Source organism: Staurois parvus, unplaced genomic scaffold (genome assembly GCF_062004578.1).
Source record: "Staurois parvus isolate SC_StPar_1 unplaced genomic scaffold, SC_StPar_1.0 ptg000020l, whole genome shotgun sequence".
Classification (NCBI taxonomy): domain Eukaryota; kingdom Metazoa; phylum Chordata; class Amphibia; order Anura; family Ranidae; genus Staurois; species Staurois parvus.
Window position 1 is genome coordinate 4,990,261 of NW_028317816.1, and position 23,628 is coordinate 5,013,888.

At 41.2% G+C, this 23,628-nt stretch overlaps 1 protein-coding gene across 1 annotated transcript in view; it reads right to left on the reverse strand.

Moving 5' to 3' along the window:
* Window positions 1-23,628, reverse strand: part of NPSR1 (neuropeptide S receptor 1) — a 398,179-nt gene that overhangs the window by 103,429 nt on the left and 271,122 nt on the right. Inside the window, exon 6 of the mRNA XM_089687130.1 lies at window positions 18,234-18,310. Coding sequence (XP_089543256.1) covers window positions 18,234-18,310 — 77 coding nt within the window. The remainder of the gene's footprint in view (window positions 1-18,233; window positions 18,311-23,628) is intronic.

A 23,628-nucleotide genomic window follows, 5' to 3' on the forward strand; every position in this document is an offset into this window, starting at 1 on the left:
GGATTCGGACAAGAGAATAGAGAAATTCGCCACTGGTCAGCTATGCTGGGGATGTCAAAAGCTTAAGACAGCATGGAAAACAGTGTGGAATAATGTCACATGCTGATGGGCATGAAGGGGACATTGAAAACATTACTGTGGCTTTTTAAGTTGCAATTAGTCTCTGTGTATAAATAGTCAATGAGTTTTTTAGCTCTCACAATTGATGAACTGAGCAGACTAAATACTAGTGATGGACCAAACATCCCTGTGTTCAGTTCACGGTCGAACATTCAAACCCAATGAACTTTGACCATGAACTTTGAACTTAATGCAAGTCTATGGGACTCGAACTTGTAAATTCAAAAGTGCCCATTTTGAAGGCTTTTATGCAAGTTATTGGCCATAAAAGGGATATGGGGACTCTGGTACTACCCTGGTGGACATGAAACAGTGAATAAAATGTAAAACGTACTGTTTTTAAAGTGGCAGTCATTTTTCATTGCTTAAAGTGGAAAAAAAATTATTTTAAAAAACATGTCTGGTGGGTCCCCTTAAAATACCTGCAATGTTGCACATCTGTAGAATGTATAGAACCTGCTGCAGCAGGACTGACATTTTTTAAAAAAAACATTTTTATAAAAACAAAAACAGCGTCCCCCCCCAATCCTTACCAGACCCTTTAGGTTAGGAAGGACCCCATAGTAAAACGTTTTTTTTTAAAGTGTGTGGAATTCCCCCTAAACGCTGTTTAGGCCTGGTAGGACTTTTAAGGGGAACCCCGCCTCCCAAAAATGGGGAGAAAAATGCGTGGGGTTCCCACTAAAAGCCGTGCCAGGCCCTTTAGGCCTGGTAAGACTTTTAAGGGTAACCCCACCTCCCCAAAAATTGGGAAAAAGCATTGGGTCCCCCCTAAATTCCAACCTTTAAATAGGGGGCACACTGATGCTGCCCCCCTTATGAATAAGTAAGGAGTTCTTGTACCCCTACCTCACTAAGGAGTTAAATTCAGTAAAAAAAAAAAAAAACAGTCTTTTGAAAAATTCCTTTAATTGAAAAAAAAAAACAGTTTTGACAAGTCGTTTAATTAAAAAAAAGCCAAAAAAGTGGCTCCATCGTTGTAATCCATCATCAATCACAGCGTCTAGTGGTGTGACGTTGGTGCCGTCTCACAGCAATGTAAAAACAAACTACACCTACTGACCCGTCTGTATCCGCTGAGCACTTACTGCAATATGACAGGTCTAACATTTGCTGGTCAGATATAAATACATAGGCGTGGTTGGCAGTGACATCACCGCCAACGTCACCGCTAGCTCCGCCCGATTGTTTACATCTGCCCGACAACTGTCAGACCTGTCATATTGCGGCTAATGTGGACTGGTCAGCATTGTCGAAAAAATGCTGGATGCCGTGATCGACAATGGATTACATCAATCAAACCATTTTTTTTTTTTTTTGCTTTTTTGGCTATTTTTAATTACCACTTGCCTACCTGGCACTTATACCTCCTTCATGCCCTGGCCAATTTTCAGCTTTCAGCGCTGTCGCACTTTAAATGACAATTGGGCAACCATGCAACATTGCACAGATATGACATTTTTATAATTTTTTTCTCACAAATAGAGCTGCTGGGTGTTTTATTTTTTCCGCTATAAACAAAAAAAAGAGCAAAACTTTAAAAAAAAAAGTTTTCTTTGTTTCTATTATAAAATTTTGCAAACAGGTAATTTTTCTCCTTCCTTGATGTGTGATGATGAGGCTGCACTGCTAGGCAGCACTGATGAGGTGGCACAGATAGGCAGCACTGACAGGTGGCACTCATGAAGTGGCACTGATGATGCTGCACTGATATGCAGCAATTATGGGCACTGATAGGCAGCACTGATGGGCAGCACTAACTGACGGCACTGACTGACGGCACTGCTGGGCACCAATGGGCGGCACTGCTGGGCACTAAAGGGCGGCACTGCTGGGCACTGGTTGATGGCACTGCTGTTGGCACTGCTAGGCACTGATCATTAGGGCACCTGGACCCTACAGAGGTTGCACAGGCAGTCCAACTCCACCAGGATGGCACATCAATACGTGCCATTGCCAGAAGGCTTGCGGTGTCTCTCAGCACAGTCTCAAGAGCATGGAGGAGATTCCAGGAGACAGACAATTACTCTAGGAGAGCTGGACAGGGCCGTAGAAGGTCCTTAATCCATCAGCAGTATGGATATCTGCTCCTTTGTGCAAGGAGTAACAGAATGAGCACTGCCAGAGCCCTACAAAATGACCTCCAGCAAGCCACTGGTGTGAAGGTCTCTGACCAAACAATCAGAAACAGACTTCATGAAGGTGGCTGTCCGATGTCCTCTAGTCACATGCTCACTGCCCAGCACCATAGAACTTCATTGGCATTTGCCATTGAACACTTGAATTGGCAGGTCCACCACTGGCACCCTCTGCTTTTCACAGGTGGTGGGTCAGTGATGGTCTGGGGAGGCATAACCATGGAAGGAAATACAGACCTCTACAGGCTAGACAATAGCACCCTGACTGCCATTAGCTATTGAGATGAAATCCTTGTACCCACTGGCAGACCCTACACTGGTGTAGTGGGTACTGGGTTCCTCCTGATGCACGACAATGCCCAGCCTCATGTGGCGAGAGTATGCAGACAATTCCTGGAGGATGAAGGATTTGATACCATTGAATGGACCCCATGCTCGCCTGACCTGTAGAACACCTCTGGGATATCATGTTTCGGTTCAGCTGACGCCTCCAGGTTGCACCTCAGACTGTCCAGGAGCTCAGTGATGCCCTTGTCCAGATCTGGGAGGAAATACCCCAGGACACCATCCGTCGTCTCATTAGGAGCATTCTCCAATATTGTCAGGCATGCATACAAACATGTGGGGGCCATACAAACTACTGAGTACCATTTTGAGTTGCTGCACTGAAGTTTCAGCAAAATGGACTAGCTTGCTACATCATTTTTTCACTTTGATGTTTGGGTGTCTTTGAGTTCAGTCCCCTGTAGGTTGATAATTTTCATTTCCATCAATTGATGGGGCATTCTTACCTTTCTAACACATTACCCAGTCTTTATCAGCATAGATATCCAGCATGATAGTTTTCCACATTGAGATCTGATGTGTTTTCAAAGTGTTTCTTTAATTTTTTTGAGCAGTGTATTTTTTTTAAATTATTATTACTATTATTTATTTATTTATTTATTCGGGAAGAGTATTCTTCCCTCTGTCTTCAGCAGTGTCCAGCAACCCACTGCGTAAGGCTGCATTGTAAGCAGCCTTATATAGTGTGGGGTGTAGGCTTAGCGAGCCATGATTGACCAAAATCACCATGACTGTGGCCAATCATGGCTCTCACAGTGCATTGTGCTGTGATTGGCCAAAGCATTGCACCTGACCTGTGATCATAGCTCTCACAATGCACTGTGAGAGTGCAGTGCATTGTGGGGCGTTTGGCGGGCAAACAACCTGCCAAACGCCTTTACCGCTCGTGCGTTCGGAGAACAAACGAACAGCTGATGTTTGAGTTGAACTTACACTTGACTCGAACATCAAGCCCAACACTACTAGATACAGAGCCATGGGGAGCAGAAAAGAACTGCCAAAAGTCCTGTGTAAAAAGGTATTGGAACTTTATAAAAATGGAAAAGGATATAAAAAAATATCCAAAGCCTTGAATATGCCAGTCAGTAATGTTCAGTCACTTACTGAGAAGTAGAAAATTTGGGGATCTCTTCATAGCAGGCCAAGGTCAGATAGACAAAGAAAGATTGCAGTTACAACTGCCAGAAGAATTGTTCGGGATACAAAGAAAACCCCACAGGTAACCTCAGGATAAATACAAGCTACTCTGGAAAAAGCAGTTGTTTCAAGGAGCACAATACGATGATACTTGAACAAAAATGAGCTGCATGGTTGAGGTGCCAGAAAGAAGCCTTTACTGTGCCAATGCCACAAAAAAACCTGGTTACACTTTTCCCAACAACACCTTCACAAGTCTCACAGCTTCTGGCACACTGTAATTTGAAGTGACAAGACCAAAATAGAGCTTTATTTTCACAGCCATAAGCGCTCTTTTTGGAGAGGGGTCAACAAGGCCTATAGTGACAAGACCATCCACACTGTGAAGCAAGGTGGTGACTCCCTGATATTTTGGGGGTGAGTGAGCTCTAAAGGCACAGGGAATCTTGTGAAAATTGATGGCGAGATGAATGCAGCATGTTATCATAAAATACTGGCAGTCAGTTTGCATTTTTCTGCATGAAAGCTGCACATGGGACACTCTTGGACTTCCAGCAAGACAACGGCCCTAAGCACAAGGCCAGTTGACCCTCTAGTGGTTACAGCAGAAAAATTTGAAGGTATTAGAGTGACCATCACAGTCTCCAGACCTTAATATCATTTAGCCACTCTAGGGGGGTTCATGCAGGATGACCAAAGACTGCATGACCTGGAGAACATTTGGTAAGATGAATGGGCAGCTATACCACCTGCAAGAATTCGGGGCCTCATAGAGAACTGCACTCTGTCATTGATACTAAAGGGGGCTAAGGATATGCAGACTTTTGAACATGGATAATTTAATTTGTTTACTTGTTGCCATGTTTTGTTTTGTGATTGTGCCATTCTGTTATGACCTACAGTTGAATATGAATCCCATAAGAAATAAAAGAAATGTGTTTAACTTGCTTACTCATATTTTCTTACCAATTGTCCAAACTTTTGAGCACAACTGTATATACAATACATACATTATATACTGTATGAAAAAGACCACTAGAGGGAGTGCTGTTGCATGTATAATAGTCAAAAAGAGGGGAGGGGAGGATATAGTTGGTGATGACGCCATCTACATCATAAAGGATCCTGAGACTATAGAAAAGAATTGGTCCACTAACAAGGTCTCACAAACTTTTTTTTCCCCCTACAATCCCTTAAGAAGTAAATATACTGAAGGGGAAAAAGTGGAAAAAGAGCAAAAAAACAGACACTCCTGACACAATAAACATCTTTCATTTGCCCAGTCACTCACTTTCTGAACATGATATATCACTATTGGGGAAGGGATAAAACATTTCTCTCTCTATTGGTCTTACTCCTTTTCTCATGTTTAAAGATTTGAACAGATTAATTAGGAATTTGTCAGAAGGTTCTGTAAAATAAAACCTCTGGGTATTAATAGTAAATATCATAGAGCTATAGATATAGATTCCCCTATACTAGAAATGGCTGAGTATTTTTGATGCAGGGGACATGTGGGCCCTGATCACTTTAGAGGAACTTTTAGCTGAAGGCCATTCATCTGATTTTGATAATGCATCTCAGTACTCGGCCCCAATACAGTTAGTTTTCAGTCCCCTACATGCTCAGGGTGAGTACCTGGAAACATTTTACCAAGTAGTTGCCATGGATGTGTTATCAAAAGCCAAGGAATGTAAGACTCTGCAGATTTTGTCTCAAAATAACATCATTTATATAAAACCTACCAATAAGGGGGGTGTTATTCAGGATAAGGTACACTACTCTCAGGAGGCCCATCAGCTGTTGTCAGACTCCAAGACATATGCAAATTAGTATTTTGATCCTCTGAGGGAATTGGAATTGTTGATTTCTGCAGCTGTTATGAATGGCATAGTCAACAAAAAGGAAGCTGCATTTTTGGTTAGAAAATTTTACCAAAACCGTACTTCTACTATCTGCCCCATAATTGCCATGATGGAGAGTGTGGCAAATGGACTGTCTCAAAATACCATAGATCATTTCTTGCAACCCCTGGTTGTTGCCTTGCCTTCCTATATCTGGGATGCATGCTTGCCATACACTTCCATGCCACATGAGACAGGACTTCAAGCAGTAAACAACTTTCTTTCTATTAACCCAGATATCAACTACAAATGGGCCAATTTCATTCTTACAGCCACACACTTCTGACTTGAGCATAATTACTTCCAATTTGACAGACATTATTATTGTCCAAGAACTGGCACAGCTATGGGAGCCCATTTTCTCCCAGCTATACCAACTTAGTTATGGGCCTCTGGGAGCATCACAACATCTGGAGAAATAACTTGTTTACTAACAATATCCATTATGGTTGATAAATAGATGATATTGTCAGGCTCCGCCCAACGGGATCTCTAGTGGTCCACAGCACGGGGTTTCCCAGGACGCGGAGTCTAAGTCCCAGTCTGCCTTTTCACCAGGGCCCCTGATGGTGGGGATGGACTTGGTGCAAGACTGGAACCAGGTCGCGTCCCTGGGCACCCCCCGGCGGTGGCAGAGGGGTCCCGCTGAGGGTATGTGCCTGGGATGAGCCTGCTGTGAAGGGGATGACAGACCCCGATCCGAGCGGGATGGATGGGATGACAGATCCCGATCTGAGCGGGATGGATGGGCGACTGCTAGGGGTGAGCGAGGTCAGACTAGCCGGGTCGGTATCGTGCAGACAGCGTGGTACAGGGGGAGCAAGCGGAGAATGGTCAGGGTCACAAGCCAGGTTCAGTAGGTAGCGGGCAGCGTGGTACCGAGGGTCAGGCAGAGGGATGGTCAGGAACGAGCCAGAGTCAGAGCAGGAGAGGGTCAGCGTAATCAGAACAGGCAGAGTTTGGCAACAAGGAAACGTACTAGCAGGAACACAGGAACAGGAACAAGACCTTGCGGCAATTTGGAAATGCACTGGGCAGATTTAAATAGGGCGCCCTGTGTTTCCATTGGTGTGGCCGCGATTGCTACTGCGCATGCGCGGCCGCCGCCGCCGCGATCTCTGTGTTCGCCGGCCAGGAAGAATCGGCGATCTGCGCATGCGCGCGACGCTGAGCGGCCGGGATCCCTGACAGATATTGTTGTTATTTGGGATGTTCCTGCTCCTCAGTAAAGGAATTTATGAAATTCTGTAACAACAATGCATTCAGCCTCTCCTTCACCTATGTACGTAGTGCTGTCTACTTGGTGTTTCTGGATCTGAAGCTGGGGTCCAGTGGACAGGACCTCATTGCTAAAAAATTTTTTTAACTGGCAACAGGTAATTCCTATTTTCATTTTTCCAGCTGTCATAACAGCAGATCATAGAACATCTGTAGTAGTCAATTCTGCAGGTTGTGCCAGAATTGTACACACAAAAAGTTTATCTCCAGGAAAGCCAAGTTTGCCTATCACAAAGCCCCATATATTAAAAGAAAATTTGCACCTAGCCAAGTGTTTTCCCATTCCATGGTGGCAGATACAAAACCTGCCATCATGTTTGGTACAATTACAGGCATGTACCAGTGTAAGAACATAAGTGTCTTACCTATAAGCACGTGCAACAGGCAAAATATATTTACTGCTATTATGATGACCTATTCTATCACATCTTTCTATAATTGCTTGAACCAATTTGTTATTTATTGCCTAAATTGCCCATTGAGAGATTCGGTGAGCATCGGAGGTATACTGAGGATGGCAATATCAAACACAGTGTCCCCAGGAACTTTAAAAAATTTCATGGTAAATTCTCTGATGGGCTAAACATAATCTGACTCTGAAATATTGGAAAAGCTTAAAGAAGTCTAAATCAAATTTTTTTTACAATTGTTTAGGGCTATGGTATGGGGGGAAAGACTTTTTTTAAAATCCAAATCAGATCCTCTTGATCTCCCTCTTACATAGAATCTTAGTGAAAAAGGAACATGTACTGTCCTGATAATCAGTTCAGTTTCTTCCGCCTTGTGACTCTGAAAATACAAACTCTATTAAAAATTTTTAGGAGGATCAAACTTGCCTAGTCTCTCCATCTTGCATTGTGACATAGTAAAACACCTACATTATGTCATTGCAATATTTCTGGCTCATGACATAATAAGCACAATACTGTTTTATCCAATGATATGTGTTTGTCATATCATACACTAATTGTTTTTTCTTGGAAAAAATTGGCTCATTTCTCTCCTACATTGTCATCTTGGGTCCCAAATAAACTGCTTGCATGCTCTCCAGGTACTGGGTGAACATTTTTACTTTTGTCTCCAGAATATATATATAGATTTGTGGTTTGGAAGTGTTTTGATGCACTCTGGATTGACATTTTGTTCAACTTTGTTCGCAAATTGTGTTTCTGAATAGGGGATCACAACAAGCTTTGTTCTGTGACTTGAGTAATCCTGTTTGTCAATTTCAATGAATTTTCTTTTGAATAAACAAGATATCTTATGATATATATATATATATATATATATATATATATATATATATATATTGCTGAATTGCCACTGCTGCTTTTAATGACCAATTAAGGTTTGTTACCACTACACACACAGAAAAATTGGTTTTATAAAAACTGCTACAAATTTCTTTTGGGGTGCAAATCAAATTGTATTGGGTTGTTGCCTCTGTTTGTAAGCCAAGCAAAAATGAATGATTTATGTGATGCAAGGATATGGTGTTGCTGACCCTGTCCCAGAGAATCACAATGTTCTTTAATTCCACATATGGCTTTAAGGCATCACCAAAGCATGTTATTTAACACCTTCCCACCTGCCCTATAGCAGATTTATGACACTCCTTGTTGTGACTGGGTGTCCTATGGTGTCCTGTCAAAACTAGCTGCTCACAAGGTAGGGGGGCCGTGCAGCAGTGCGATCTGTCACCGGCGGGACACTCCTTGTTGTGACTGGGTGTCCTATGGCGTCCTGTCAAAACTAGCTGCTCACACGGTAATGGGGATGTGCAGCAGTGCGATCTGTCACCGGCTGTGTCCATAGGACACTAATCTGGGGTATTTTCACCAAAGAAATGTAGCAGAATAAATTTTGACCTAAATTTATGAAGAAATTTTATTTATTTGCAAAATTTTATAACAGAAATAAAGAAAAAGGCATTTTTTTTTCAAAAGTTTCAGGTTTTTTATTTAGCAAAAGATAAAAAAAACTCAGTCACCAAATCACCAAAAGAAAGCTCTATTTGTGTGAAAAAAATTATAAAAATTTCATAGGAGTGCAGTGTTGCATGACTGCACAATTGTCATTCAAAGTGTGACAGCGCTGAAAGCTGAAAATTGGCCTGGGCAGGAAGGGGGTAAAAGTGCCCGGTATTGAAGTGGTTAAAGGAATTGCTTATTTTTATGTTGAGATGCTAAAATAGCCCTTTCCTGTTGAACAAGATATATTTTTGTACCTTGACTCTTAACTTTGATAACATTTACTGAACCAAATTTGGGTATATTCGGCTCATCACTAGTGTTCAGATCCAACAACAAACTGGACAAATTTGCCACCAGGAACAGGGATTCTCTGGCCTTTGCAATAGATGCCCTGGTTACTCTGTGGAATTTGTTCACCTTGATCTATGCTTTTACCCTTCTGAAGCTCCTTCTTCATCTGCTTCATAGGATTGAAATGAAGAGTGTTCCAGTGAACTGGCCAAGAGGGATATGGTACTTTCAACCACTCAGGCCCGCTCCATGGGCTGTCTCAGATTAACAAGATCTTTTGTACCAGGTATCAGTCCACCATCTTGATTCTAAATTTCTGTCTTTAATGTCTTGGCTGTTGATGCCCAGGTCCTCAAGAACAGGGGGTCTATTAGATTTGATAATCCTTATGTTCCTAAATCTAGGGAGTTGATGTTTTGCAAAGAATACCAGTGCTCCTGGAAGACCTACTTTGCAAAGCGTGAGATTTGTAAATTCCAGTGCGGGAAGTACTCTGTGGAAAAAATTATGTTCTTCCTCTAATTCAGTCTGTATCAGTGTTTGGCCTTGAATACCATCAAGGTTTTCAGCCCTGATCATTATTTTCCAAAGACCTCTATTCTCTCACTCTTTGGTGAAAGGTTTTATGCAGAGTGTCATTAATATTGCTCCCCCATGTACTCCTCAGTGACACCATGGGATCTCAACTTGGTTATGTCAGTTCTTCATAAATCACCATTTGAGCTAGGGATTTCCCCCTGTTGTCCCTCAGTCAAAGGTTGCCTTTCTTGTTGCTGTCACCTCTGTGAGGCGAGTCTCTTAGTTGGTGGCCTTATCTAGTAAAAAAACATTATTTGTGTTATATAGGGAAAAGTATCTATTTAGGCCTAATGTCTCCTCTTTTCTTCCTTTCACCTAACATTGTCCTCTCTCTATGTCCTGCACCAAAACAATACAGGGAATTTTATCTCCACTGTTGCATGTGGTATTTGCTGTGTGAGTATACATATCTGCTACAGCTTCTTTTAGACAATGTGTTTCACTCTGGCATTTCTGACGGGCCTCATAAGGGACATAATTTCTCTCATTCCACTATTTTCAAGTGTTTTAAAGCCTATGGAGTGCATAAGCTTCTACCACTTCTACCAGATCTGACAGGGATTTTCAGTATCAGACATCTTTTTTTCTGATTTGTCAGGCTCCCACCTGATCTTCTGTTCACATAATTGTTAATTTTTACCAAGTGGATAGTCAGGCATTGTCTTTTGACTTGGGGTCAAATAGACCTATAAGAGACTTTTTTTTCTTTTGCTGTGTTGCGAACTTCTCAATTGGATTACTTTTGGACATCCCATGATCTAAAACTCTGTGATCCTGTGTCCTGTAATGTATGATAAATAAAACATGATTTTTGACTTATTTGTAAACTCCTGCAATCTTGGAGCATATTACAGGACACAGGTCCCTCCTATTTAATCCTTATACTTCACTCCTTATTGCTTATTACAAAATTGAGGTAGATAACCTCTTTCTGGATGAAAAGTTACATCTTCACACAACTAACGCTACCCTTTCCCCCTCTTTCCTTCCTTTCATGTTGGCTGTTCTTGGGATACCTAGGAGCTCATTTGCCATATCTTTATACTCCTGTTGGATAAATGTATTCATGTTAATTAAACTACTTCTAAGACCTCTTTTGCTCAATCAGAACATACAGTTTTATTAAATCTTGCTTAACAGGGGCAAAGAAATAAAGCAGTGAATGTGACATTCATCAAATATTTTCTACAGGTGAATCAATCACATTCATTTAAACACATGGACCAGAAAGACTCACCTGTAATTAATTTTTAGTGAATCTCATATTCCCTGTTTCATAAATATGCCCGGTAGACATTTCTTGGTTTATTTCCCACAGTTGAACCCTTTCAAGAACTCCTATGATATTTCTATAATATGGTGCTTAATCTAGATGTAGCCTTACAGATAGTTTATACAAGGGCAATATTATACTAGCATCACATGTATTATCTCTTTTATATACATCCCAACATTGTCAATTTGAACTCAGCACTAAGCGGTTCTTAGCCTCCAGCTTTATTTTGTCAATTTTCATTTGTCACATACCTGACTGTGGAGCCAAAGATTACGAGGGTGGCCTCTTGTGTGATTTCCATCCAAGCACCCCTGGTAGTAGAGACAAGGACTCCTAGGCAATGGAGGGGCTCAAGTGCCAGGAAGGTGGATTAGTAAACTTAAGCTTTGAGACCCAGAGGTCCTTCCAGTGGCTGTATGAAGTCAGGTCATAAGCTATGTTCAGCAGTAGCCAGGCAACCAGGTGCAGGGTCAGGATCAAGTTCAGGAACAGGAAGGAGTTGTTAATGTGCGAGGTACCAAGTCAAAAGTTGGAAAAGGTCAGAAGTCCAAGTCATGGTTGATAACACAAGTGAGCAGCATACATACCAGGCAGGGGTGTATCTAGATAAGTGTCAGGCATAGCTGGATCAGGAGGAAGGTAAACAGATTTTCAGGAACTCAGAATACAGGAAATAGAGCTGAAGATAATCCGGCACTGAGGCTAGGCAGAGCTTGGGTTTAAATATGCCGCCAGGCACCAGGATCTGTTAGCACACTTACGTGGATGCATGTGCTTCCTTATCCTTGCACTTCTAGTTAGGCTTCCATGCTCAAGACCCTGCACATGCGAATGAAGATGAACACTTGCCGCATGGGAATTAGCACTTGCTGCGCAAGCTCCCTGACAGAATTTCATTTAATGCATAGGAAGTTATTTAGATGCCTGATCTAGGCATATTTTAAATATTAAAATTAATTTGCCATTTAACTGCCCATGTAGCCTTTTTTAGGTTATTATTCTTCTGATTTTTAATCAATGTCATCTTGGAGATCAATATTAAAGACAACATTGCTTTCTATTTCATCCCTCAGATCATCAATAAATAGTTCGAAAAAAAATTGGTCTCTGCACCATTCTCTGTTTGCCACTGATCACCTAAGCCTACCTTTAACAACATTTAATTTATAAACACTTTCTTGTAATCCCTGTATCCTAAAGTGGTTCTAAAGGCAAAAAGGTTTTTAACTTAGAGGTAAAATCCTTCAATTGTAGTTCACCCCAGCTCCACCATAAACATCTGCAGCAGCTCTTTTCCCCTATCCCCTCTCTCACATCCTCAAAACCAATGAGCAGAGAGCAGGGGGCAGAATGTAACCACATTATGAGTGTCAATAGACATACACAGCCCAGCTGGGAAGCGAGTTTGCATGTCTGCACCCATAGCAAGCGATTTCTTACGGGAGTAGAGGGAGAAGAGGAGGAGCCAGCAGGAGAACCCCAGAAGAACCAGTTTGGGGCTGCTGTGTGCAAAACTATTGCACAGAGCAGGTAAGTATGACATGTTTGTTATTTTTTTTAAAAAGTTAACATTTACAACCACTTTACCCTCTGGACCAGACTATTAAGAGGAACAGTTCCAACTGCTTTAACAAAATTCAAATATATCACATCAGTAGGATTTCCTAAAAAAAATGTACTCCCTTATAAAAAAGACAATTATGTTATTTAGATGCAACCAAGCTTTAAAAAATCTATTACTGCAGAATAATTTTAAAAATGTGCACATGCAAAAAGCTAAAAGGTGCCTATAGACATGACTGGATGAATTGAGCATCAGACTGCTATAAAATGCCTTTTACTATAGTTTTAAGCATAATCTAGCTCTGTCTGTGGATTAAGAAGAAGTGCAGACATACTATCAGCGCTGGATTTTCTTGGAGAAAGCAATACTCATTAAACAAGGTTTTCAAATCTCTCTATTGTGCCCCCCCCCCCCAGTCATTTGGAAGTGTGTTTAATCTCCAGTGAAATCATTAATAAAAATACATGCACTTCTGTAGCAGCTTTAAAACATATATGCAGCAGAGAAGAGCTACTTGGAAGCAATTTTGGAGCCACACCAATTATTTCTATAACTGGAACTGTGGTTTTTGGATTTGAGGGCTTCAAAAAGCCATTCTAGACATTAATATATTCTCAATGTTAAAATACCCCATCAGCATAGTAAAATGAAATAACCAGCATCACTCAGTACAAGTAGCAGTCTAATACTTAGAATGACCAGAGCATTAAATCTTGTCTCCTTTGGAGAGAACAGACACTGCTGTTATCCAACACCTGTCTGTGCATGGATAGTATGTCCCCTGCTGGGTTTCAAGGTTTTACTGTTGACCTCTAAATCACTGAATGATGCAATTTACAGGACTGCAAAGGATGTTGCTTTGTCTATAAATTACGGTCACAGCAGTGGCTCAGTCATTCTTGATTAGTCCAGCTTCTTGGGAAAAAATACAACATCATTTCATAAACAACCTGCTTTCCCAGTGCTTAGAACTTTTTTAAATTTTATAAGAATTTGTTCCTTGAACGTAACTCATGGTCCTAAACTAATAACCAACTCCGTCTCATTAAATCCATGTTTCCTAAACCAATGCCCAAAGACCACTGTCAGGTCATGATATAATATACAGAGCTCATCAAGTCATAGGTAAATAGTGTTCTTCCTTCAGATTGTGTCTAGACATGAGATGTAATGATTTAAAGATCTTTACATAAACAAATACATTCACTTCAGCTACAGTGCATGTTTATGTGTGACTACAGTTTAAGTATTTAATAGACACCCCCTGGCTTTATGTCAAGGAAACAACAATGATCATTTGGAAAAATCAATTACAGATGGAATCTTTTTTTTCACTCAAGATTGGTCATACAGGAGATAACTACAAAGGGTGCAGCCTGTTCAATATATACCACAATCTCATGCCTGTAAGTCTTACATTGTAATCAATCAATACTTTAATCAATCATTGTAACCAACCAAGCTCGGAAACTGGTGTCATTTCTGAAAAATGTGAACTGTGAGTGGTCCTCATAGACTTTACTTTACTGGAAATAGATAATTACTAAACTGGCCACAGCCAAAGCAAAGGGATATATTTATGAAGCTCAGGAGACATAACACAAAACGTCTTATCTAATAAATCAATAAAGTTATTAAAATGATTTTTCAATGTAATCTGAAAAAAACAATAGAAAAAAATATATTTATGTGGAAATCCCATCTGCCAATTGAATATCATTTTTACATTAAAAAAAAACATTGTTTGCTAATTGAAATTATGTAACTGTATTTGTAGTTAGTTTGAAATTAACTCCAAAAGGACCTTTCTTGGGGGATGGAGACATTTAGAAAATGTATAATCAAATAATTTTTTTTATTTCATTTAAAAACAAAGACTAAGAATCTTTCTGACTCACCTAGAAAGGCAACATTTTTGACAAAAAGTTTTAATATTATTATTATTATACAGTATTTATAAAGTGCCGATAGTTCACTCAGCGCTGTACATTACAAAGGGGGACAGAACATGTGACAGAACAATAATAATACAATGCAAAACATGAGGGGATTGAGGGCCCTGCTCTTTCGAGCTTACAATCTAGGAGGGAGGGGATGGTGGCACAGGAGGAGATAGCTGTGGGGGATGGAGTGGTAGGAAGAGTGGAGGAGGTCGGCAAGTTAGCAGGGGGTGGGGTAGGCTTCCCTCAAGAGATGGGTTTTCAGGGTGCGCCTAAAGGAGAGGAGAGTAGGTGATAATCTGATGGGTTGGGGCAGGGAGTTCCAGAGGATGGGTGACACCCTGGAGAAGTCCTGGAGGCGGGCATGGGAGGAGGAGACCAGGGAACTAGAGAGAAGGAGGTCTTGTGAGGAGCGGAGTGTGCGTGCTGGGTGGTACTTGGATATTAGGTCAGTGATGTATTTCGGGGCAGTATAGTGGACAGCTTTGTACGTCAGTGTTAGGATTTTGAATTTGATCCATTGCGCAATCGGAAGCCAGTGGAGGGATTGGCAGAGGGGGGTGGCGGAGATGGAGTGGTTGGAAAGGTGAATGAGTCTGGCTGCCGTATTCAGGATCGACTGAAGCGGGAATACCCAGCGGCGAGGCAGGCCAGTAAGGAGGGAGTTGCAGTAGTCGAGTCGTGATATGATGAGGGAGTGGATGAGCTGTTTAGTGGTTTCTGGGGTTAGCTAAGTGCGGATTTTGGCGATGTTGCGGAGGTGGAGTCTGCACGAGCTTGTTAAAGATTGGACTTGGGGCTGGAAGGATAGGTTGGAGTCCAAAATGACACCAAGTACTCTGGCCTGCGGGGCGGGTTTGATGGTGGCGTTGTTGGACATGATGGAGAAGTCAATGGGGGGTGGTGTCCGGGCTGGGGGGAAGACAAGAAACTCGGTCTTGGAGAGGTTCAGTTTAAGGAAGTGGAGCGACATCCAGTCAGATATGTCAGTAGGTGTGTGATTCGGGCAGAGACTGAAGGGGTGAGGTGGGGGGTTGAGAGATAGATTTGTGTGTCGCCGGCATATAGGTGGTAGTTTAAGTCGTGAGAGTGTATGAGTTGGCCAAGGGAGGAGGTGTAGATGGAGAAGAGAAGGAGCCCGAGGACGGAGCCTTGAGGGACCCCAACAGAGAGGGGGAGTGAGGAGGAGGTGGTAGCATTATAGGTAATGCTGAAAGAGCGTTGTGACAGGTAGGATTAGAGCCAGGAGAGAGCAGAATCTCTGAGGCCGAGGGAGTGTAGTTTTTTGAGGAGGAGGGGGTGGTCGACTGTGTCGAAGGCCGCAGAGAGGTCAAGGAGTAGGAGCACTGAATAGTGGCCATTAGCTTTGGCGGTTAGCAGGTCATTGAAGAGTTTGAGTAAGGTAGTTTTGGTGGAGTGTAGGGGACGGAAGCCGGACTGTAGGGGATCGAGGAGGTTGTTGTCGTTGAGGTGAGAGCATAGGCTGGTGTAGACTAGGCACTCAAGGAGTTTGGATGTAAATGGGAGCAGGGAGATGGGTCTGAGGTTGTTCGGGTCATTGGGGTCCAGGGAGGGCTTTTTAAGTATGGGGGTGATGTGTGCATGTTTTAGAGGGGAGGGGAAAGTGCCAGAGGAGAGGGAGAGATTAAAGATGTGGGTGAGGGAGCTTAGGATGAAGGGGGAGGGAGGTCGTAGGAGCTGTGAGGGGATAGGGTCGCGGGGGCAGGTGGTGAGGCGGGCATCGGAGAGGATCTTGGAGACTTCCTTGATGGTAGTAAGGTCAAAGGTGTGAAGTGTTGGGGGGGTTTCAGTATGAGGAATGAAGGGAAGGGTGGAAGTGGAGGTCAGAGCAGTGGTGGGGCCATGGGAGAGGGGTGATGGGGGGGTAGCTGAGTGAGGGGGAACGGGGTTGGAGGGAGTTTGAGCAGCGACGAAATCCCTGCGGGTTATGTCAAGGGAGAGGGGGGATGAGGGGGTAGCTGTGTGAGAGGGGAAAGGTTGAGAGGGCGTGTGAGTTGCGGCGATGTCCTTGCGAATTGTGTCAATCTTGTTTTTGAAGTGATTGGCAATCTCAAGGGCAGTGAGTGAGATGCTGGGTGGAGGTGGGGGTGGCGAGAGTAGAGAGTTGAAGGTGGAGAAGAGTCAGCGAGGATTGGAGGAGAGGGCCTTGATGAGGGTCAGGAAGTAGGCTTGTTTGGCAGCGTGAAGGGAGGAGGTGTAGGTGTGGAAGGCAGATTTGTAGCGGGTGAAGGCTTGTTGGGATTTGGTTTTGCGCCATAGTCGCTCCAGGGCACGACTGTGTCGTTTGGGTTTTGGTGTGATCAGTCTGCCAGGGCTGGAGCGGTCGGGGTCTGATGTTGTGTGTGGTTAAAGGCGCTAGTGAGTCAAGGGCTGTTGACAGCGCATTGTTGTAGGCAGTCATAGCCAAGTCTGGGCAGGACAGGGGGAGGATGCTGTCATGGAGTTGATCAGCTGCAGAGTGGAGGGGGGCAGGGTTAAGGTTGTGGAGGTTACGGCTGGTAGTAGTGTGACATTTGGAGGGGTAGGCATTGGAGGACAAGGAGATAGAGAAGGTAATCAGGTTATGGTCAGAGAGAGGGAAGGGGGTGTTAGTGAGGTTGTGGGGAGCGCAGCGATTGGAGAAGACGAGATCAAGGATATTACCATCAAAGTGGGTGGTGGATTGTATGCACTGTGCAAGTGCAAAGGAGGAGGTTAAGTGGAGGAGATGGGATGTGGCCGGGTTGTCGAGGTTGACAGGGATGTTGAAATCCCCAAGGATGATGGTGGGTAGCTCAGAAGAGAGGAAGAAGGGTAGCCAGGAGAAAAAGTCATCCAGGAAGTGGAATATGGATCCAGGAGGCCGGTATATCACAGCAATCTTCAGGGGGGTTGGGGAGAATAGTCAGACGCAGTGAGCCTCGAAGGAGGAGAAGGATAGAGAGGGGGGGTTTGGGAGGACTCGGAAGGTACTCTGCGGTGACAGGAGCAGACCAACCCCACCACCTTTACGAGCGTTAGATGGAAATTATAATTCTCATTTTGACAATAAAGTATATTTTATAATAAGAAGTAACTATTTGTATGGGAGTGTTCAATGTTTTAATGTCATATTGTATGCAGCATTAAATATGATTTTATGTGTTTTCAACCACTCCAACAATGTATTCAAATGATTCTAACACAGGAACTTTCCAGGGCAATTGATAGGCACCAGTTTAGCAGTGATATTTTTGATGAAGTTACTGCTCTCATAGGCATAAACCTGACCTTTTTTTTAATTTCTGTAATAACTGCTTGTTTTTCTTTAAATTCTTTGTATTGTATTTTATACTCTAGCCCTCCACTCCTCCAGAAACTCCTGTGTAATTTTGTTTTACTGTATGTGCTGTCTATTGAGTTTCTATGGTTCCAGAATATTCTTTACCTGTGTGTGCTGTCACAGATACTTGGAGCTCAATGTATAAAACTCAGGGATTGTATTATTCAGTGTTGTTTTTACATTGTACAATTTGTTTTTCTTTTCTCTTCAAGAAAATATTTTTTTAAAAAATTAAATGTTGGTAACAAATAGGTAAAATGTATGGTAACTATTAATAAATATGTCCCAAAGTTTAACAAATTAGGCAAACATTTCTAAGCAAGATAATATGGTTATTACAAATTATACAAAAGAAAATTTCCTTACCAGTACAATTGGAAATGACCACGGAATGTGATTTACTCTTTGCCCAGATAGTTCTGATCACAATGAAATAAATTACACTGTTAATAAAAAAGTAATGATTATCATACTGTCTTCTAAAAAAAAAGTCAGTTAATAGATTTTTTTTTTATTTACATTTTTATTTAGCCTTAAAGGGAAACTATAGTGTATATTCAATGCACAGTTACTTGGAGTAATTATTGTATGGTATAATTGATAGTACTTTTACTGTGTAATCTTGTGTGAAAACTTTAAAAAAGTTGACCTCTTGGCCTGTAGTGCATTTATACCAGATTCTTTCTCTTGTGGATACCTGTATTTAAAGAAATTAGTGAGCCTTTCTGACTCAAGTTGTTAAGATAAAATTTCAGACACAGAGAGAATGTGTTAATTGCCAGACAGACCTGAAGTGGATGTCCATTAAACATTAGGACAAAATAAAGAGGGTTTTATTAAAACAATCTATCAAATAAACACCTACTTGTTCTTAAAAAAAATATAAATATTACTTAGGCTTGCAAATTAGTCAAAGAATTATTGTCAAGTAAACTGACATCTGCTGATGCTGCTAAATTTTACCTGGATTAACTTACCCCTGCAGTGAACCATAATGAATAAGAGATTAATATTTATTTTTGCAAAGATCCAATTTGCTGATTGCATATTACATGCACGTAACTATGGGCCCATTTAGATCTGTTCCCATTTTGTAGCAAACGTTGTCCAATAAGATTAAATATTTTAATGATTTTGAAATTTCCATTACTGATTGATCTGGGATCTGGTTACCAATTTGCTCTGATATATGTAATTATTAAACAACGCAAATCCATTCATATATGAGTAGAGTACAGTATAGTAGAGGTTTTTGCTTTTGGACAGGCATCTTATAATAGCCTAAAATGACCAATAAGAGATCAGGGTTGACACAATGTACAGTGCATATTACTTGTAAATGTTATATCTGAAGACCACAGTACAAACTTTAATTTTGCCTTCTAGTAACCTTACTGTAAAAATAACATAGACAATGGGGTTGATTTGCTGAAGACAAATATACTGTGCACTTTGTTAGTGCAGTTGCATTTTGCAAGTGCAGTTTCACCAGAGCCTAGTAAATGAGGCAAAGCTCTGCTGGCTTGCATCATACAATCATGTGCAATCAAAAATTATGTTTTTTATTTTCCTTTTGTGTGTTTGAGTATTCCTTGCCAAATGAAGCTTCATCTCATTTACTAACCTCTGGAGCTTACTCCACTCCATTATGTTTTTAAGAAACCAAAAATGCTTAAAGTAGAACTAAAGGCAACATTTAAATAATTTAGGATAGAGAAAGGGAGGGTTATACCCTTGCCACCTGTAAAATTTCAGTTCCATAGCCACAAAAAGAAATGAGAGGAAATTCCTCAAAAATAAGGGGAATCCTTGGTAGTCACCATGGTCACCCAAACTAGTGTCCACTAGATTTCCCCTCTATTCCTGTTCTGGTGACCACTTAAAATATGGGATTTTCTCTACAGTAACTGGTAATGGTCACCGGGACAAATCTCCCTAATGTTGACTCAGAAAACAATCCAAACCAGAAAGGGATTCTAATTCCTCTTTACTCTATTTAAAACAAAAAAAAATTTCTTCAGTTATACTTTAACTTTAAAATATTTCTGATATATATATATTTTTTTGCACTACAGTTTACATCATGCCAAATATGTTTATTATTTCAAAATAACCAGTCAATAGACAAGACCGTTGCTTTCAGAAATTGTTGTATTACCATGGTTAAGAATCAAGGATCATAACATCTAAGTTGTAACTTGGCAACATGTGTTGATAATGTAGGAAAAACAGATTTCAATCTAATTAAGCCTATTTGGTATTCATTTGAAAAATGTGCACCCTAGAGTATATTTTAAGTTTAGAAAATCAATCATAAAACTTATTCTCTTTCTGGTTAAGTATCTTAATGATATACTGTTGTATTAAAAATGGATTCTCATCTCCTGAGACCATTCATTATTAGGCTCTCAACTCTCTGCTAGGAATGAGCTCCTCATTTAGTCCGAACACAGGTTTAGATCAAACTTTGCTTGTTTGGATATTCATCTGAATGCTAGACTTTCAGCCCATTTGGCTAGAGCCAAAGATAATATATAGTATAGGTTTTTCTCGAACTACTATATATTGAAGCTTCTTTCTTTTACTGTCAGTGGTTGTCAGCAACCAGTTACTTCAACCGACCTCATTCATTTACTGGCCACAATGTAAACCAGGGAGTCGGGGATAGTTTAAAAAAAAGTGTTGGGGTTCCTCCCATAATTCATACCTGGACCTTTAGGTTTAAATTTTAAAGGGAAAACCAATGCAAAGAAACAAAAAAATTACATGAGGTCCTCTCAAATTCTACACCAGAGCAAGCAATTGCGAGATTTAGTGGAAAAGAGAATTAGACGCAATTTTATTTTAACCCAGAAACTCTTTTATGAACATGGCAATAAAAGCGGCAGGTTTCTGGCACGGGCTTTGCAAGCTAAAAAAGAAGCGCATACCATTCATCGACTTAATTCGAAACAAAGTCATCCACTTAAAACATCTGCAGATATCGCAGCCGAATTTGATCGATATTACACCGACCATTATAACCTCCCCCTACCACCTAAACTGACAGGAGATGATAGACCACGCAAAGACATCATCCAGACTTTTCTGGCCCAATATCTTCCTAAAGCTATTTCTCAGTCACAAGCGAAAGATCTAGATGGGGCTTTGACTTTGACAGAACTACAACAGGCCATTGCTCAACTGAAGCCGGGCAAAAGTCCGGGACCAGATGGTCTTATAACCACATACTACAAATCCTTCATAGATATCCTAGCACACCCATTTTTAAAGGCCTTCAATTCGCTAGATACACCAGGTCAATCCATGCTCTATCTATCTATCTACTATAGAGCTTGCCAAATGGCTAGAATAGTAGATTGGTCTACAAATCATAGTCGAACAGCGTGGGTTAACTTGGAGGCTGCTTTCTCGAAGACCCCACTTGCCTCGTCTACTTGGCTGAAAAGTACACACCTCCCTGTTGAGTTCACGGGACACCCTCTTATAGGTTCCACTTTAGCCTGTTACCATCAGATAATTAAGACATCAGACTTTTCTTCTACCCCAGGCCCACTCTCGTCCATTACTATGAACCCAGACTTCCCCCCGGATTTGTCACCTGCTTTTCTTGCAGGATCCAGCCACCCAAATAATCTGTGTATGCACCAACTCTTTAAGGATGGGACGTTTCTATCTAGAGACATCATTCTAAACAAGTGGCCACTCCTGACCTTGACGCCATGGATGTATAGACAATTACACCATTTTGTTCACAGTTCCTCACACATTACTCAATATACTAGACGTCTTACCCTATTCGAAAACCTCTGTTTTACAGACTCTCCCAAGAGACATGTTATATCCCAGCTTTATTCTTACCTTGAAAACACCATTGAGATTCAGTCTAGGAAAGCCTGTATAGTCTGGAGCTCTGACCTACAACTCCATCTAACGCTGGAAGACTGGGATCATATCTACGCACTTATTCACAAAGGCTCCATATGTGTTTCCACACAGGAAAGCAACTTTAAACTATACTGTAGATGGTACACAGTCCCAGCCCTGCTTCACCAGTTCGATCCCAATGTCTCAGACTCTTGTTGGAGATGTCACCTGGCTAAAGGTACACTCATGCACATTTGGTGGGACTGCCCTATGCTGCAGCCATTTTAGGGGAGAGTTTAATCCACAATTGCACGAGTAACTATGTATAGCCTGGAGCTCACCCCTGCACAATTTCTACTGCATCACTCCTCACTCCCATCCTGGACATATCATAAATCACTCGCCATGCACATGGTTAACGCCGCAAAACAATGTGTCCCAGTCCACTGGCGCTCGTCAAATATCCCCACTATCCGTGAATGGTTTGCGAGGATCAATAGAATTTAGGAAATGGAGGAACTGATCTCTGTTGCCAAGGAACATCCCGAGAGATTCAGGGGAACTTGGGCCTGTTGGAAGCATTTTAAAACCACCCCTACCTACCACCTACTAATGCAGCAATGATTGACTAGACCTATTCTGACACTGGGGAATGTTCTCTTTTCTGAGATACCTCTCGATCTATGCCTAGATATACCTCTGTCCTTCACCAAGGCTTGCTCCCTTGGATCTTGTATCTGCATATTACCCGGTTGACTGTCTTGATTCGCACCATGGCTTCAACTATAAGCTGATATTTCTATTGTGGCGCGTTTTCACATGTTGAGAGCCACCTACCCACAAGAATACACTTCTTTTTTCCGTTTTACCATACCATAAGCCCTCCCCTCTCTACCTTCCCCCCCCCTTTTTTTTTTTCTTTCTCTCTCTCTCTTCCTTGTCCCTTTCTATATACTTACATTATCACCACTTTACTCTACTTACTAACTAACCCTCTTTCTACCTGATCTCTAGCTCCCGCTTATGTTCTACTCTCATCTTCGTACCATAACCAATACAGAATGCTGTACCTCAAACAGACGTATTAACACTTCCAATTCTTGGACAGGTGAAACAGATCTAAGGCTTTAATAGGTGCTGTTCATATTCGATATCCCACACTTCACACTTCCCTGACAGTGCTTACTCATTTCTTATTTGTGGTACATTTCCTGGATTGTAATATTATGTTGACAAAATGTTTTACAACGCTATGTTTTGTATTGCCTGTTATGCTTTGACCCATCTGCGACACGGGAGGTGACATACAGTAATATGTCCAATTTTGGATTCACGTCTGTATATGTATTGTTATGCCTGCTTTCTTCTAATAAAAATATTCTTTGGAGCAAAAAAAAAAAATTCAATAATAATATTTATCAGTAAAAAAAATATCACATATAAATACAAAAACATAATACATGTAAATATAAAAATAAAAACATATTACATTTAAATATAAAAACAAGTCAATAAACAAAATTAAATATATCCCATAGTGTTATTTATTCCCCTAAAAGGATAATGGACCCATCCATCCATATAAATAGGGGACAATAAAAAACTACCAATCAGATAAAAAACAATTTCAATCAATTTCAACATTGAGCCCTTTAGGAGTCAATGTTTTTAATGACAGAATCCATTTTGTTTAATTTTTTGAGATTGATCTGGTCAAATTACCCCCACGCCAGTGGGGTTCTACCCTATCAATCCCACAAAATCTCAAGACAGATGGATTCTTATTGTGGAACTTCCTAAAATGATTGGATAAACTGTGATGTTTGAACCCCTTTTTATATTTTTAATGTGTTCTCCCAATCTAGTAGACAATTTTGTAGTGGTTCTCCCCACA